This window comes from Salmo salar, chromosome ssa19 (genome assembly GCF_905237065.1).
Source record: "Salmo salar chromosome ssa19, Ssal_v3.1, whole genome shotgun sequence".
In the NCBI taxonomy this organism is placed as follows: Eukaryota; Metazoa; Chordata; class Actinopteri; order Salmoniformes; family Salmonidae; genus Salmo; species Salmo salar.
The window spans coordinates 13559335-13574630 of NC_059460.1; the positions used below are offsets into that span (position 1 = coordinate 13559335).

The 15296-nt window shown below is 40.7% G+C and overlaps 2 protein-coding genes across 3 annotated transcripts in view; one reads left to right on the forward strand and one right to left on the reverse strand.

Annotated features, from left to right (window-relative positions):
• Positions 1 to 287: 287 nt before the first annotated feature.
• On the forward strand, positions 288 to 13692 carry tecrl2a (trans-2,3-enoyl-CoA reductase-like 2a). The gene is made up of 12 exons (XM_045702106.1): positions 288 to 544; positions 7061 to 7111; positions 7319 to 7370; positions 7581 to 7625; positions 9908 to 10011; positions 10169 to 10284; positions 10544 to 10649; positions 11367 to 11439; positions 11597 to 11640; positions 11749 to 11898; positions 12270 to 12315; positions 12491 to 13692. Exons 1-12 carry the CDS (start codon positions 521 to 523, stop codon positions 12616 to 12618), a joined length of 939 nt encoding a protein of 312 aa, XP_045558062.1. The 5' UTR covers positions 288 to 520; the 3' UTR covers positions 12619 to 13692.
• Positions 13693 to 13751: 59 nt separating this feature from the next.
• Positions 13752 to 15296, reverse strand: part of LOC106578496 (retinal-specific phospholipid-transporting ATPase ABCA4-like) — a 70740-nt gene continuing 69195 nt past the window's right edge. For both annotated transcript variants that reach the window (XM_045702108.1, XM_045702107.1), the window contains one exon: positions 13752 to 14973. In XM_045702108.1, coding sequence (XP_045558064.1) covers positions 14851 to 14973 — 123 coding nt within the window. In that variant the 3' untranslated portion in view covers positions 13752 to 14850. The remainder of the gene's footprint in view (positions 14974 to 15296) is intronic.

The window sequence follows — 15296 nt, forward strand, 5'->3', positions numbered from 1 at the left end:
CCTCTCTCTCTCTCTTCTCTCTCTCTCTTCTCTCTCTCTCTCTCTCTTTCTCTCTCTTCTCTCTCTCTCTTCTCTCTCTCTCTTTTTTCTCACAGCAGGCAAAGCAGCAGTAATTTGCAGCCCAGATACATTCCTAACTATAACTTGGCGAATACTTTTTCTATTTTTGTCAGCCTGGACCCTGCCAAGGGCTTCCCCAAGTTCCCTGGCATCGAGTAGAAGAGAGGGATGAGGGGGAGCGAGAGAGGGAGGGAGAGAAATTGAGGGTGCTGTGTTTCTGGAGTGCCTGTGGTGCCTGTGGTGCTACTCTCAGATGAACAGATGAGCAGTGAGGGCAGGGAGTGAGAGAAAGGGAGATGAAGGGAGGGAAGGAGGGAGAGGAGGGAGAGGAAGGAGAGGAGGGGGTCAGTGCTGGGATTGTCACGGGAAGGGAAGGAGCTGCTCCTTCTGAGTGTGTGAGGTGTGAGGGGCACTTGTACTAAGGAACATAGGAGAAGGACATACTGTATAAACCTACAATATGAGCAGAACCACCTTCTTTGAGGTAAGACTGGCATTTGAATGTATACTTGAACATATAGGGGTCCACAACAGTTTAAAATCCTATTTTAAGTGAAGTGTTTTAAACACATTTTTGACATGGTGCTGGTGGCATGTGGAAAATAGTTCCGTTTATAAAGTTGAATATTCATTGCCGTTATCATGACTACAGGAGGTGTGTGATACGCATAATAGGACTGTTATTGTATTTGTTGTTTTCTGAGAGTCCCCTACAACACTATAGTGTGTCAAAAACACAGACGTTTGAAACCTCTTATAAGAGGCCTCAGCCGAATTAAGCATTATTTATGTGAACGCTAATGAAGAAGAACGGAAGTCTGAGTCAAGAAGTGGGTCAAGAAAGGTCATGACCATTAGAATGATACTGGGTCACATCAGTCCAAACAGAGTGATGGTGGTCAATTATAGAAAAGTGTGTAGATGAGTGACTACATTTGAGAAACTTCCCTGCACTGCTAGTTAGCATTGCTGCATTGATTTTCACTAGAATTGTGTCTAATTGTATTTCATTGCAATCAATCTGACAAATTGTTGATCTGTCTGGGTAAAAATAGATGCTTCTCACGTTTAGCTTTTTGTATAATCTTCTATCACACTTGATGGCCTTTTCTTATTCTAATTGCGACAACCTTTGCAATAAAATGGACAGCACAGCAGTCTGACTTTAATATTCGGAGAAATCCTCCTTGGTCTGTGGTCTCATTATAATTCTGTGAATCCCCATTATGACTATGTGAAACGGTTCAGTTTCCTCCAATGGCCTTGCACGGGGCCCCTGAGCCATGGGGTGACCGGTAATGTCACATCTAATCTATTCAATAATAATGGCATTAGCTTTAGCATTCATTGACTTGGAGTTACAGCATATTGCTGCTGCCATGCTAGCTGGGCTAACTCTATTAGCATGTCTGCTAGGCTAGCTAGTTCTCTCTCTGTGGTCTAATCATAAATAAGCGCATGTGTAATTGAGTACTAGAGCAACAGGTCTGTCATTTGCCTGATTTATAGCCTCCCACTGGCATGTTCTCAGAGCTAGTCAGAGTTACAGGGAAGACACATGCTAAATTAACACGCATTCCCATTGCTGTGGTCTAGTCTAGAGATAAACAACATTAGGGAGAGAAACCTCAAGTATCCGTCTCGTAAGATATTAGTTAAAATAAAGAGCACGAGGTGAAAGGCAACTCAAAGAGAGCAAACTAGCATTAGTTTACTTGGTACTTGTTTATGTCATTAGTAATAACAGGCTAATATTAGCGTTAGCCATGTTTAATTTACTTATATTTATCACCTGGCACCTGTGTGATGAATAACTTTTATGTACTTATTTTAGTTTGAGGGTAATTGTTTGGTTATTAACTGTATCTACTGTAATTATCTATTGATATTTTTTCTTTATTTATGCGTGTCAGCGGAAGATCAGAAGAACTGTAATTATATTATATATTTGTTTAACAATGTGTCAAATAATCCTGTGAGGGATGGGTTGCCAATAGGCAATTTGACACATACATTTTTTTTTTGTAAATGAATGAATGAATTCATTACTCCTAGTGTTTTAGCTAGAACACTAAAACATCTTTAGCAAAAACACCAGCTCCAGCACCTTCAAGTATCCGTCTCGTTAGATAATTATTAAGTAAAGACCACAATGGTGAAAGGCAACCCCAAGACAGCAGACTAGCATTAGTGAATTTATACTTTGCTTATGTCATGTTAGTGTTGTGCTGATAGGCTAATATTAGCATTAGCCATGGTAATATTTCTAGATGCCTTTTTTGTTTCATTTACTTAAATGTATCTATTTTATTTACTTATTTTTGTTTAGGGATTATTGTTTGGTTAAACATATCTACTGATATTATGTATTAATATTTGTTCTTTCTTTATATCGTGCAGCGGAACATCGGAAGAATCACTGTAATGTATATTGCATTTGTTTAACAATAGCTACGTTTCCATCTATTTCTTGAAACATTTTCAAATATTCGCACCAAAAAATATGTACATTTTAACGGTAGCGGTGTGTTTCCGTCAAACTGGCTTGTTCCATCAAAACCTGTGTGTAATAACGCAGTGCGCATAAAAAGCACTTTGTCATATAACTTTCTATTTGCCGAATAAAAAACAGAAGTTCTTGGTTTTCCATCCCATTTCTCTGCCTATGGTTTTGGTAAAAAAAGTATTGCAATAAACAGCAAAATATGTGCCAAAACCATTTAATGTGCCCACTCTGGTCTTGGCACATGCACTCTACCCACTGGGGACAGACGTAAATTCGACGTCTATTCAGCGTTGGTTCAACGTCATTTCATTGAAACAACTTTGATTCAACCAGTGTGTGCCCAGTTGGGAGCTAAAAGCTCAGGGTAGGCTACATAATGAGATTATGGTTAAGAGTCAGATCATTTTTAGTTGTCAATTGTCAGCCAAGCGCCAATCATTATGTCACTAGCATAATAAGACTTCAATATTTATTGGAAAGGGCGTCAAGCTCACCAACGTGCACTTTCACCACCCTGTGACGTTTGTTAGAACTTATTTCCTCTGTAGCCTAATAAACTGTATGCTTTTGCAAGTAGTAATGGGAGGACCACACAACATAGCATCGCGTGACTGCAAATTTACCGTGACATGATAGTTCTTTTTTCAATAATTACACAAACAATTGTTTCCACTGCCATTAATCGAATGATTTAACCAACAAAAAAATGTCCACCCGTCAAATGTATTTTGTTTTATTGATATTTAAGAAAGTTTAATGACAATTTGCTGTTTCCATCAGGCCGGACGCAAGTTATTTTTCCGATAGGTACTTGACGTGCATAAAAATATTTGAATGGAATCATGGTTAATGCGCCAATAGACAATTTGACACAGAAATCTGTTAGGCTACCTCTGGGGGTGAGGTAGCCTAACAGTTAAGAGTGTAGGCCAGTAACTAACAGGTTGCTGGTTCAAATCCTTGAGCTGAATAGATGAAACATCTGTTGATGTGTCCTTGAACAAAGCACTTAACCCTAGTTGCTCTGGATAAGAGTGTCTCTAAATGACTAAAATGTAAAGTCATCCATCAGTCCCGATGTTTTAGCTAGAACACTAAAGCATCTTTAACTAAAACACTAGCTCCAGCACTCAGAGACATCAGTGGATCTGTCAGCCATTACTTAGAGTGTGTTGCTGGGAAGGCCTTGTTCATCACTCATCATTACTAGTGTATTTACAGCAGCTGGAGTGGAGGCTAGGGCAGATTTAAGGCAGGCTGTCAGTAGGGAGAGCATGGAAATCAACTGCTCCTGATTGAAAAAAGAGCTGATTTACAACAACAGTCATTGTCTGGCCAGGGGAGGGGTCTGACAGCTTTTAAAGAGAGAATAGACATCTCAATCATTTAGTATCTCTGCGTGAGCGGCCTGGAGTAGGCAATGCAAAGTGAATACACCTATGTGCTACGCCATTTACTATTGCCTTCAATACAATTGTCATTCCCTTATGGTCAGTTATCCTCTATGGGCTAGGTGGGACGCTAGCGTGCCACCCGTGGTGCACTCCATCAACAGCAGGTGCATTTCAAGAGCGGCAAATTTGAATCCAAATAAATGTCAAAATTCACATTTTTCAAACATACAACTATTTTACACCCTTTGAAAGATAAACATCTCCTTAATCTAACCACGTTTTACGATTTCAAAAAGGTTTTACGGCGAAAGCATAAATTTAGAGTATGTTAGGACAGTACATTTACAAGAGTTGTGTGTAATGTTTTGTCAATTCAAAGACAGGGTCACCAAAACCATAAAACCAGCTAAAATGATGCACTAACCTTTTACAATCTCCATCAGATGACACTCCTAGGACATTATGTTAGACAATGCATGCATTTTTAGTTCTATCAAGTTCATATTTATATCCAAAAACAGCGTTTTACTATGGCATTGATGTTGAGGAAATCGTTTCCCTCCAATAACCGGCAGTCAAGTCAGCGTCACAAATTAAATAATTAAAATTAGAAAACATTGGTAAAATATTATATTGTCATTTAAAGAATTATAGATTTACATCTCTTGAACGCAATCAACTTGCCAGATTTAAAAATAACCTTACTGGGAAATCACACTTTGCAATAATCTGAGCACTGCGCCCAGAAAAATAGCGTTGCGATACAGACTAGACGTCATGTTGGGGAGATCTAAAATCGAAAATACTATGTAAATAATCCATTACCTTTGATTCTCTTCATCAGATGTCACTTCCAGGTATCACAGGTCCATAACGAATGTAGTTTTGTTCAAAAAAGCTCATCATTTATGTCCAAAAATCTCCGTCTTGTTAGCACATGATCTAAGCCAGCCGGACTTCTCGTCATGAACGAGGGGAAAAAAATATATTTACGTTCGTTCAAACATGTCAAACGTTGTATAGCATAAATCATTAGGGCCTTTTTTAACCAGAACATGAATAATATTCAAGGTGGACGAATGCATACTCTTTTATAACGTATTGGAACGAGGGTACCCAACATGAACTCGCGCGCCAGGTGTCTAATGGGACATCATCGTTCCATGGCTCTTGTTCGGTCAGATCTCCCTCCAGAAGACTCAAAACACTTTGTAAAGGCTGGTGACATCTAGTGGAAGCAATAGGAAGTGCCAAAATATTCCTCAGCCCCTGTGTTTTTCAATGGGATAGGTTTAAAGGTAATACAACACATCAGGTATCCACTTCCTGTCAGAAAATGTCTCAGGGTTTTGCCTGCCAAATGAGTTCTGTTATACTCACAGACACCATTCAAACAGTTTTAGAAACTTTAGAGTGTTTTCTATCCATATATAATAAGTATATGCATATTCTAGTTACTGGGTAGGATTAGTAACCAGATTAAATCGGGTACATTTTTTTTATCCAGACGTGCAAATGCTGCCCCCTAGCCCTAACAGGTTAAGATATGGTTTTACATAACAACTATTCTGTGTAGGTTGTAGATCAGCAACTACAGGACTTTTACATTTACCGGCTTGTCTTTCTCGCATCTCTCTGGTTTGACACTAGCACGACTTTGCACTCTAGCACGTGCGCGCACTCTCTCCATCTCTCTCTCTCTCACTCTCTCTCTCTCTCGCTCTTTCTCGCTCTTTCTCGCTCTTTCTCGCTCTCTTACTCTCTCTCTCTCTCTCTCTCTCTCTCGCTGTCTCTCACCGTCCTCCATCAGCAGAGCCTTGTGTCCCCCTGAGAGGGGAGAGACATCTATGATAATTGGATTGACAGGGGCACCACGACACTGAGTACAAACTGTTTTACACGACACCGCGCTGATGACACCCCTGACCCTCCTCGCACACCATCAGCAGGACAAACAAACACCCCTGTAATGCAGTTATGATAACTCTCTGATGCAATAGCACATCATAACGTCAAAACATTACATCACAGGCAAGCAGGGGTGAGGATTTAATCGACTCTTCGTCCATCCTTGGTGGACCTCTCGCTCTCTCCACCCCTCCCCCCCTCTCTCTTTCTCTCTCTCGCTCTCCTTCTCCCTCTCCCCCTCTCTCTTTTCTTTAGCTGTGCATTCAGCAAATCTTTAGGTATCCATTAGAGGGTTATTACACTATCCAGTAAAAGAGCAATTCAGATACGACAGCTCTGCTGAGCTCCACACTATGGATGGAGCACCGAGTGCTTTCAGGGCAGATTGCAGCCGCCTGCCGACGGGCCTTTCTGTGCATATACAGTAGATCACCACCTGACAAAGGCTAATTTAGATTAAAAAGATCTGCTTCCACTGCAACCTCCGCCAGACCCGACGCATCCTTCTAGACTTGGACCAGTTCGTAAAGTCACCCATCTTAAAAAAGGAAGGATTCTCTTTTCGACCTACACGTTTGGTTTCTGAAGGTCATGTCATAATACAGGTAGCCATGCTGTGACTGAAGGGTGCTCCTGGGTGAGATTATCAATATTGGCTTGAGTGGAGCTATCTGGTGGTGTCAGGGGACAGTTGGTAAGATGTTGACTCAAAGACAGTTTGACTGGATGAAGAATTAGATGCAAGCTGTCCTCTCAACTTCAATTTGGACAAATCGAGCCAGAAAACGTGATCTCTGTGGCTTTCCATGACAATGGTGAAGGTATGATTGAATACTCACTATGCTAAGAGAGACAGAAACCTGGGTATTACTTGAAGAAGCCACTAAGAAAGCTGCGTTGAACCTTCTTCATCTTTTTCTTTGTCTTCGTCTTCTGCTTCTTGAGAGTGAGGCTGACTAAGGTCAGGGTGTTACTTCTGGGAAGTGTTGATGAGTCAGCGCAGTCAGCGGACAGGTCTCGATGCTATCAACAGATTATCACACTGACACTTCCTGATTTACTGACACATATACTGAACGTTTTGATGTGCCAGTCCTCCTGTAGGCATTGTGTAATGTCCAGAAGTGGTACATGCTGCTTACTAGCTACTGTATACTGTTTGATGTCACTCACCAGGTTTTCTCTCCCACAGGTGGAGGTACTGGATGGCAGGACCAGGCAACAGCTTTGTTTTCTAGATAAGGTAGGTTACAGCCCACACCCTGGCTATTAGTCCTGACAAAACATTCAGGATATTCAGAAGTCTATAACAAGTGCATGAATTACAGTACAAATAGCATGAATTACAGTACAAATAGCATGAGCTTGAACATCTAGCTTATCATGGGAGTATTTTAATATGTTGGTGTTACTTATACTCATATCACTGATATTTGGTCTCTATTTCCAGGTGGAGCCCCATGCTACAATAGGAGAAATCAAGAGTCTTTTTCACAAGTCGTGTATGTGTTTGTTGACTTATAATCTAGTCTAGAAGTTATATAGTCCATGTGTGTAGCCAGACTGACTAGATGCTATGTCTAGTGAGCCTGGAACTGTCAGAGGCAATGAGAACACTACAGCTGAAGTCTACTCCATTCTGATGACTTACTACTAGGCCTGCAGTCAAATGAAACTGTGTGTGTGTGTGTGTGTGTGTGTGTGTGTGTCAGATCAACAGTTGTATCCAGCCAGACAGGACCTCAAGCTCGACCCCAGTAAGTGAATAATGTTTGTGCTTAGATTACTAGTACTATCAATCTGAACTACAGCAGAGGGTTGAGTTACTCAGTTTTACATCCACATTTGTTTTTAGAGATTTGATTGAATTGGATATTTAATACAATACAATCTACAAAGTTAAAAGCTGAAACAAAAATGATTTGGGCTCCCGAGTGGCGCAGTGGTCTAAGACGCTGCATCTCAGTGCAAGAGGTGTCACTATAGTACCTGGTTCAAATCCAGGCTGTATCACATCTGGCTGTGATTGGGAGTCCCATAGGGTGGCGCACAACTGGCTGGAGTAGGCTGTGAGATCATGATCATTAGGTTGTAAACTAGCATGTACACTCTTAATATACAGTGGCAAGAAAAAGTATGTGAACCCTTTGGAATTACATAAATTTGACATAAAATTGTATCTGATCGTCATCTAAGTCACAACAATAGACAAACACAGTGTGCTTAAACTAATAACACGCAAATTATTGTATTTTTCTTGTCTATATTGAATACATAATTTAAACATTCACAGTGTAGGTTGGGAAAAGTATATGAACCCCTAGGCTAATGACTTCTCTGCAAAAGCTAATTGAAGTCAGGAGTCAACTAACCTAGAGTCGAATCAATGAGACGAGATTGGAGATTTTGGTTAGAGCTGCCCTGCCCCATAAAAAACACTCACAAAATGTGAGTTTGCTACTCACAAGGTGCATTGCCTGATGTGAACCATGTCTCAAACAAAAGATGTCAGAAGACCTAAGATTAAGAATCTTTCCAGCATGAAGCTGGAAAGGGTTACAAAAGTATCTCTAAAAGCCAGTCACGGTAAGACAACTTGTCTATAAATGGAGCAATTTCAGCACTGTTGCTACTCTCCCTAGGAGTGGCCGTCCTGCAAAGATGACTGGAAGAGCACAGAGCAGAATGCTCAATGAGGTTAAGAAGATTAAGAAGAATCCTAGTGTCAGCTAAAGACTTACAGAAATCTCTGCTAACATCTCTGTTGACGAGTCTACAATACGTCCAACACTAAACAAGAATTGTGTTCATGGGAGGACACCACGGAAGAAGCCACTGCTGTCCAAAAAAACATTGCTGCACGTCTGAAGTTCGCAAAAGAGCACCTGGATGTTCCACAGTGCTACTGGCAAAATATTATGGGGACATTCAACTAAAGCTGTGTTGTTTGGAAGGAACACACAATACTATGTGTGGAGAAAAAAAGGCACAGCACAACAACATCAAAACCTCTTCCTAACTGTAATCTATGGTGGAGGGAGCATCATGGTTTGAGGCTGCTTTGCTGCCTCAGGGCCTGGAAGAGGTTTTCATCCACGGAAAAATGAATTCACAAATGTATCAAGACATTTTGCAGGAAAATGTAAGGCTATCTGTCCGTCCAATTGAAGCTCAACAGAAGTTAGGTGATTCAACAGGACAACAACCCAAAAGACAGAAGTAAATCAACAACAGAATGGCTTCAACAGAAGAAAAAATGGCTTCTGGAGTGGCCCAGTCCGAGTCCTGACCTCAACCCGATTGAGATGCTGTGGCATGACCTCAAGAGAGCGGATCACACCAGACATCCCAAGAATATTGTGGAACTGAAACAGTATTGTAAAGAGGAATGGTCCAAAATTCCTCCTGACCGTTGTGCAGGTCCGATCTGCAACTACAGAAAATGTTTGGTTAAGGTTATTGCTGCCAAAGGAGGGTCAACCAGTTATTAAATCCAAGGGTTCACATACTTTTTCCACCCTGCACTGTGAATGTTTACACGGTGTTTCAATAAAGACATGAACAATTATAATTGTTTGTGTGTTATTAGTTTAAGCAGACTGTGTTTGTTTTTTGTTGTGACTTAGATGAAGATCAGATACAATTTTATGACCAATTTATGCAGAAATCCAGGTAATTCTAAAGGGTTCACATACTTTTTCTTCCCACTGTAGCTTATTACTGAAGAGAAAAGGTCTACCGTTATGCAATCTCATTTAGCAGAAAACACTGTAGCTAAATGGGTCAATATCTGCCCTGTTGAGCTTACACTAAAATTACATTCAATTATTCTTCCATGTAACAGGTCAGGAGTAAGGTCACCTAGCTGAGCTTGTAGGACAAGAGAACATGAACAATGACTTGGTTCTAATAGAGAAATATTCTTAGAATCCAATACATTTTACATGGAAAATGAAGTCCTTGCTCTGTGAGAAAAGGAGCAGGACAACCAATCTCTGCAGTTCATTTTCACGAGGTCTTGTTTCTAATGTTTTTTCAGAAGGAAAATCACTGAGAGATGATGATGTATTACAAAACCTACCTGTTGGGACCACAGCAACCATATATTTTAAGGACCTGGGTCCACAGGTTGGGTGGACAATGGTAAGAGGCTGTGACATACTATAGAGTCAAACTGCAGTCCCCCATCAGACTCTTATTAACGTTGATATTTGACATGAGCCGCTTCTTTCAAGTCTCATGTTTATTTGACGTGTGTAATGACATCTTGGACATCTTAACCCTTTTCTTCTATTGGCAGGTGTTTTTAGCGGAGTACATTGGTCCTCTGTTTATCTACCTCCTGTTCTATTTCCGAGCGCCGTACATCTACTCACACCAGGATGCGTTCACCTCCAGCCCCTACTCAGTGGTCACGTAAGTCAGTCACTAACACACCCAGTAATAAACTGATCAGTTATAGCTAATATCTAAATCCAACGTCTGTCTGTCTGTCTGTCTGTCTGTCTGTCTGTCTGTCTGTCTGTCTGTCCGTCTGTCTGTCTTTCTCTTTCTTTGCCTCCATCCCCCTCCCCTCTCTTATCCTTACCTTTCTCTCTCTCCCCACCTGACTATCTTCCTTCCTATCTTCTTGATTATCTTCTCTTTGTCTTTCTCTCTATATTCTCTCCTTCAGACTAGCCTGTGCCTGTCACACCTGCCACTACATCAAGAGGTTGATTGAGACTATCTTTGTGCACCGGTTCTCCCATGGTACCATGCCTCTCAGGACTATAGTCAGGGTATGGACCACATACTCCAGAACACTGTTTCACTTTGACTTGAGCTACTTTACATTAGAGTCATGTCATTTATAGTACTTACTATCATACTTTACAGTGCTCCTTTACATTAGAGTCAGGTACTTTATAGTGCTCCTTTACATTAGAGTCATGTAATTTGTAGTACTACTATCATACTTTACAGTGCTCCTTTACATTAGAGTCATGTACTTTATACTACTACTATCATACTTTACAGTGCTCCTTTACATAAGGGTCATATATTTTACAGTACTACTATCATACTTTATTTACAGTGCTCCTTTACATTAGAGTCATGTCATTTATAGTACTACTATCATACTTTACAGTGCTCCATTACATAAGGGTCATATATTTTACAGTACTACTATCATACTTTAAAGTGCTCCTTTACATTAGAGTCATGTACTTTATAGTACTACTATCATACTTTACAGTGCTCCTTTACATTAGGGTCATGTACTTTACAGTATATTGTCAATAACAACTACTGCTCCTCAAATTCTCAATACAAAACATACAGTGATGTTCTGCCATTGTCTTATCAAAGGCTTATTATACACTGGAACAGTATAATTCTCTGATTATAGCATAGACATGCCATAGAAATATTTGACAATAATAACATATGACTTTGACTTGAAACACTGCCAATTTGACAGTATGCTTACTGGTGTTTACCTCTCTTTCTGTCAGAACTGTGTTTATTACTGGGCCTTCTCAGCATGGTTAGCCTTCTACATCAACCATCCACTGTATACACCACCATGTAAGTCCTCTATCATTCAGACGTACCACTCAATGCCTCAACAAGACTTACAGTATCTCCTGTACTCCATAAATTGGTACACCACATCACAATAATAAGAATTATTGTGGGCTCACCAAAACATCTAAACGAACCACTGGCTTATGTCTCTCCACAGCGTATGGGGATATGCAAGTGAACTATGCACTGGCCATATTTGTGGTATGTATTGCTGACAGACACCCAATGAGGTCATAAACATGAGACATCATTATTTTTAGATGACTTGGACGTGTGTGAACCCGATATGTGTTTGTGTTTTGACTGCAGCTCTGTGAGTTAGGGAATTTCTCCATTCACGTGGCCCTGAATAACCTCAAGGCAGAAGGTGGGCCCAAGTGCAGAAAGTTCCCTCACCCGACGAAGAACCCATTCACATGGCTGTTCTTCTTCGTGTCCTGCCCCAATTATACCTATGAGGTAAGGCTGAAGGATATGTTTTACTCAACTAGGCAAGTCAGTTAAGAACAAATTATTATTTACAATGACGGCCTACCCCGGCCAAACCCGGACGATGCTGGGAAAATTGTGCGCCGCCCTATGGGAATCCCAATCACAGCCGGTTGTGATACAGCCTGGTATTGAACCAGGGTCTGTAGTGACACCTCTAGCACTGTCATGCAGTGCCTTAGACCGCTGCGCCACTTGGGAGCCCTATAATAATGTGTTGTGACTATATAGCAGAGGTTTATGGAATTATCAATGTTTGCTAGTCGCGAAGAGTCACACATGTCTGTTAATAATATGGAATATCAATGGAGTAACAAAATATCTGTATTTCTTATATTTAGGTAGGAGCCTGGGCGAGTTTCTCTGTCATGACCCAGTGTCTACCAGGTCAGTTGATTCATATTTGAAGCATTTTCTAGTTTCAACTTTATTTCCCATATCTAATTAATATGTTGCCCATTTTAATCACCCAGGCATTTTATATACACAACTCGTTTGTGTGTTGCACTTTGTTTCCACTAAGGTACAATACACGCTCTATTATTTTTCCGTCTCTCCACAGTGGCCTTGTTCACCTTCTTAGCTTTCATCCAGATGACCATCTGGGCCAAAGGGAAGCATAAAACCTACTCCAGGGAGTTTAAGGACTACCCTCACCTGCGCATGCCAATCATCCCGCTCCTCCTCTGAGCACGCTACAAAGGTTTACCATTCTGACTGGAGTATTGGGGGCTTCAGCCAGCTTGAAAGGTTGTGATGATCAGTGGGTCACTGTGTTTCTCACAAAGCAAGAAGACCCACTGCTCCTTCATCTATCGCCATGGCAATGGTCTGTTATCTTTTCAACAACCACTATGCAAGGATAGACTATGCCATTGTCTTAGAAAGAGGAGCAAACGAACCGTGTTAAAGATTCATAGACATGGAGTATTGTTGACGTGTGGATGAACTTTTAATGAATATATAATAGTGAATTGACAGAAAGGAATGTCTCATCTCAATAATACTGTTGATGAACTGCTAGTGAGAATTTCTGCATTGATAATGTTTAGTTCAATCATTGAAACACAGCTATATTAAGGAGTTATTGGTATTAGTCCTGTTACTGATCATGATTGATTGATTGACTGTTACAATGCAGCTACTGAATGTTCCGACAATTGTTGGCATTCTTAGTCTACAGAGAGTGGAAATCATCCGAAAACTATGAAGTTATGAATATATGATTGAAGTTCTATATAATCTACCATATTATTTAGTAATAAGTTATTGCGCATTTCCTAGAGGAAATGTGTGTGTGTGTGTGTGTGTGTGTGTGTGTGTGTGTGTGTGTGTGTGTGTGTGTGTGTGTGTAACTTGATATGATATACCTGTTAAGGACGTCTTTATTATGACTGAAGTGTAACGGGGCTATTTTCAGTAGGGAAAGCTGAGTTTAACTGAGAAGTGTCCTAGAAACAGGCCAATGGGACATAGGACTTGCAGATGTCTAAGTTTTCAAACTGATTATTTCCCCCTCTACAATGAAGCTGTACATGTTTGAATGTAACGAGCAACCTGATGGTTTTAACTTTGTCAGACAGTTGAGGATAATTCAGTAATGTATTACTTTATATATCGTTCAAGATAACTACAATCTGTCAAATTCTCAGGTGTTACTAGATGCAACAGGTACTGTTTACATACTGTACAAATTATAGCCAAACTCGTTTTGTATACAAAGTGTAAATATCAAATAAATCATTTGGATCGTTTCAAAGATAAGTCTTCTATCATGTCAATGTATCTAAAAGGAGAGTCATGCATATTTCACAAAGAATCAATCAGTGTTTACAGAAAATATTTATTGGAAATTATTATTATTGCAGAGACAATTCATATATATATTTTTTGAAAAAATAATCTCTGATTTGCAAACTAATCATTTATCAGCCATTTGCATAGAACTTTAAAATTGTATACACACAAGGAAGCGCAATGTTTGAACAGTACATATAAGCTTACAAAATCAGATCCTCATTTCAATATGAATTCAATAACAGCAAATGTATTTTTACAGTCAAATTCTATATTGCACTAGTAGATTTTCATTTATCAAAAAAACAAAGGCCAAACAAAACAGATCATCTTCCTTGGCAGTATACGAGCATATGAAGCGGATACAGGCTTTGTTTTTGGTAACAGTTCAATGTTACATTTTTCTTGCAGAAATGTAGCGCTGCAACTGCTGGGAATAAGTTTCTTCTTTCAATCAGTCTCTCACCAGTCACCAGTAGTGTCACCAACTCGTCTCTCACCAGTCACCAGTAGTGTCACCAACTCGTCTCTCACCAGTCACCAGTAGTGTCACCAACTAGTCTCTCACCAGTCACCAGTAGTGTCACCAACTAGTCTCTCACCAGTCACCAGTAGTGTCACCAACTAGTCTCTCACCAGTCACCAGTAGTGTCACCAACTAGTCTCTCACCAGTCACCAGTAGTGTCACCAACTCGTCTCTCACCAGTCACCAGTAGTGTCACCAACTAGTCTCTCACCAGTCACCAGTAGTGTCACCAACTCGTCTCTCACCAGTCACCAGTAGTGTCACCAACTAGTCTCTCACCAGTCACCAGTAGTGTCACCAACTAGTCTCTCACCAGTCACCAGTAGTGTCACCAACTAGTCTCTCACCAGTCACCAGTAGTGTCACCAACTAGTCTCTCACCAGTCACCAGTAGTGTCACCAACTAGTCAACCTCCCTCCACTATCCTCCACGTAGTCTTCTAGGAGCGTTCAATTCCCCAGACAACTCTTCCTGTCTGGGTTTCTGGTGTGTGTGTGTGTATGTGTGTGTTTACGCGTGCATGTGTGTGGGTGTGTGCGAGTGTTTACGCACACACGCTTGTGTGTGTGTGTGTGTGCGCGTGTGGGAAGGAATGGTTCATTTCCCCAGACAACTTAGGGGTGTGACCTTGATTTCTTTTCTCCGTGCCCCAGCGGCCCTTGGGTGTAGCACCATGCCGTTGTCCTCTCCTGACTGCTGCTTGGCAAAGTTCACAAACACCTGGAGAGAGGAGAGAGATACACCAGGGAATAAACACAGTGAAGAACCAAAATGGACGCTTATTAACCTTGGATAAAAATGACAAAAGAACATGATACCTGGGGGGATACACACAGAGAATAAACATCTTACATTCACAGAATTTCACAGAATGAGGATCCAAAAAAGTCAGCCTATTATCCTTTGAAGTCCTGCAAGATGGCATGAGGAAAAATGACACTGGATAGAAGATGGCTGACGTGTAAGAATGTGGGTGACGCAGGAGTCTATTTAACACATGGCCGCACAACTTGAGAAACGGTGTCAGAATTCGATGGTTTCAA